At 65.7% G+C, this 1,617-nt stretch overlaps 1 protein-coding gene across 1 annotated transcript in view; it reads right to left on the bottom strand.

The window, feature by feature from the left end:
- Window positions 1-351: 351 nt before the first annotated feature.
- Window positions 352-1,617, bottom strand: part of Zfpm1 (zinc finger protein, FOG family member 1) — a 43,489-nt gene continuing 42,223 nt past the window's right edge. Inside the window, exon 13 of the mRNA XM_013012720.1 lies at window positions 352-465. Within this exon, the coding sequence (XP_012868174.1) occupies window positions 352-465 (114 nt within the window). The remainder of the gene's footprint in view (window positions 466-1,617) is intronic.

Genomic DNA, 1,617 nt, shown 5'->3' with positions numbered 1-1,617 from the left:
GCAGCGGGCAGCAGGAGGATGGCCCTGTGGGGCCATGCCCCAGCCGCAGGGCAGCAGAAAGGTTGGACACTGTGGCTGGTGGGAGAAGGGGCTTGGGAGGGTGAGTCCTGGGCCCACCTCATGGGCACGGCGTGGGGTGTGCACAGGGTGCTCTGACCCCGCTGGGCTCTACCAGCCTAGCCAGCAGATGTGTGGCTTGAGCTTCAGGTTCAGGCAGGAGGGCAAGTGCCCTTGGGCGGGGAAGGGTGGAGGCAGAGGCCCATCTTACCTGTGGGGCTCTGGGCAGGGGGAAGCAGGTGGAGCAGCCTCAGGGCTGACCAGGGCAGTGTGGGGGAACAGGGCTGGGATGGCTCAGTAAGTGCAGGTTTCCAGGCGCATGCCTGGCCAGAGCACTGGCTCTGTGGACAGCATGTAGGAGACGTGGGCGTGGCAGTGACACTGGTCAGAGCTGATTTGGAGGATAAGCTAGGGAGAGCCCCCAGGTGCTCATGACCAGGAGGAATTCCTTTGGAGGTCCTAGTTGCAGCCTCAGGTGAGGGCCGTGGAGGCTGGGGGTGGGAAAGGCACCGTTGGTGCTGGGAACTACCTCTGATATGGTAGTGAGGGTCCGGGCTGGTGGCTGGCCGGGAGCGAGGTGAGACCACGTGGAGGACTGGCCATTGTGCCTGAGGCAGAGCTGGGGGCTCAGAGGCCATGCAGGCAGGCAGGGAAGATCCCGAGACCACGTCCCAAGCCCAGGATGAGGCTGGGGTTTGGTGAGCAGGGAGGTAAGAGGGCCGTGGGAAAGTCTGTGCAGGGAGGGGAGACCATGGAGGGGGGTAAAGGGGAAGTTTGGGGCGGAGGAGAGAGAGGGCTGGGTGGACAAATCCAGGTGATGCTGTGCCCCACCCTGGGGAGGTGCAGGGCAGCTGGGCATCCCAAAGCTGGGCACATGCTCCCGAGGGCAAAGGCCTGAGCCGGCCCGGGTCGGCACAGGGGAGGTGTGAGGCTGGGACGTGGGGGTGTGTGGGGTAGGGCTTCTGGAACCGATGGCGTTACAGCCTGGTCTGGGGCAGAGGCGGGGCTGGCCAGGCGGGCTGCAGGAGACCAGCACGGAAGGTGGAGGTATCGGTAGGCAGCCAGTGCTCAGCCCTGGTCTGCGTGGTTGGAAGGCTGTGGGACCCAACATCTGGTCCTGGGCCGAGGAAGCTCTGGGCTGCCTCTACCCAGCTGCCTCTACATCGGCCCTCCTGTGCTGCAGGGCGGCAGGCTCGCCCCTGTGAGCCCAGCGCAGAGGGGCGCGTTACGGATGTGCCCACTGAGGCAGGCCCAGGCCACGCGGGTGTGCAGAGCAGGCGCTGCTCCCCAGAAGCCCCCGACTTCCTGCATGGGATGGGGCCTGACAGGGGACGGCCGCTGACCCTGCCCTGGAGCCAGCCTCGGGCTTGGTCTGGACACCGGTTGCCCACTGGCGCGCCTCCCTCTTGTCTCCCTCCTCCCCGTGGCCTGGTCTGGCTTTAAGCTCGATCTCCTCCTGGCGCGTCGCGAGCGGCTGGGATCGCAGGCATGCACACCACACCCGGCTAGGAACGCATGTTTAACGCATGTACAGTAACACTCGGGCTGGGTTTACACGAC

Source organism: Dipodomys ordii, unplaced genomic scaffold, assembly GCF_000151885.1.
Source record: "Dipodomys ordii isolate 6190 unplaced genomic scaffold, Dord_2.0 Scaffold18, whole genome shotgun sequence".
NCBI lineage: Eukaryota > Metazoa > Chordata > Mammalia > Rodentia > Heteromyidae > Dipodomys > Dipodomys ordii.
This window is presented reverse-complemented; position numbering and strand designations above follow the sequence as displayed.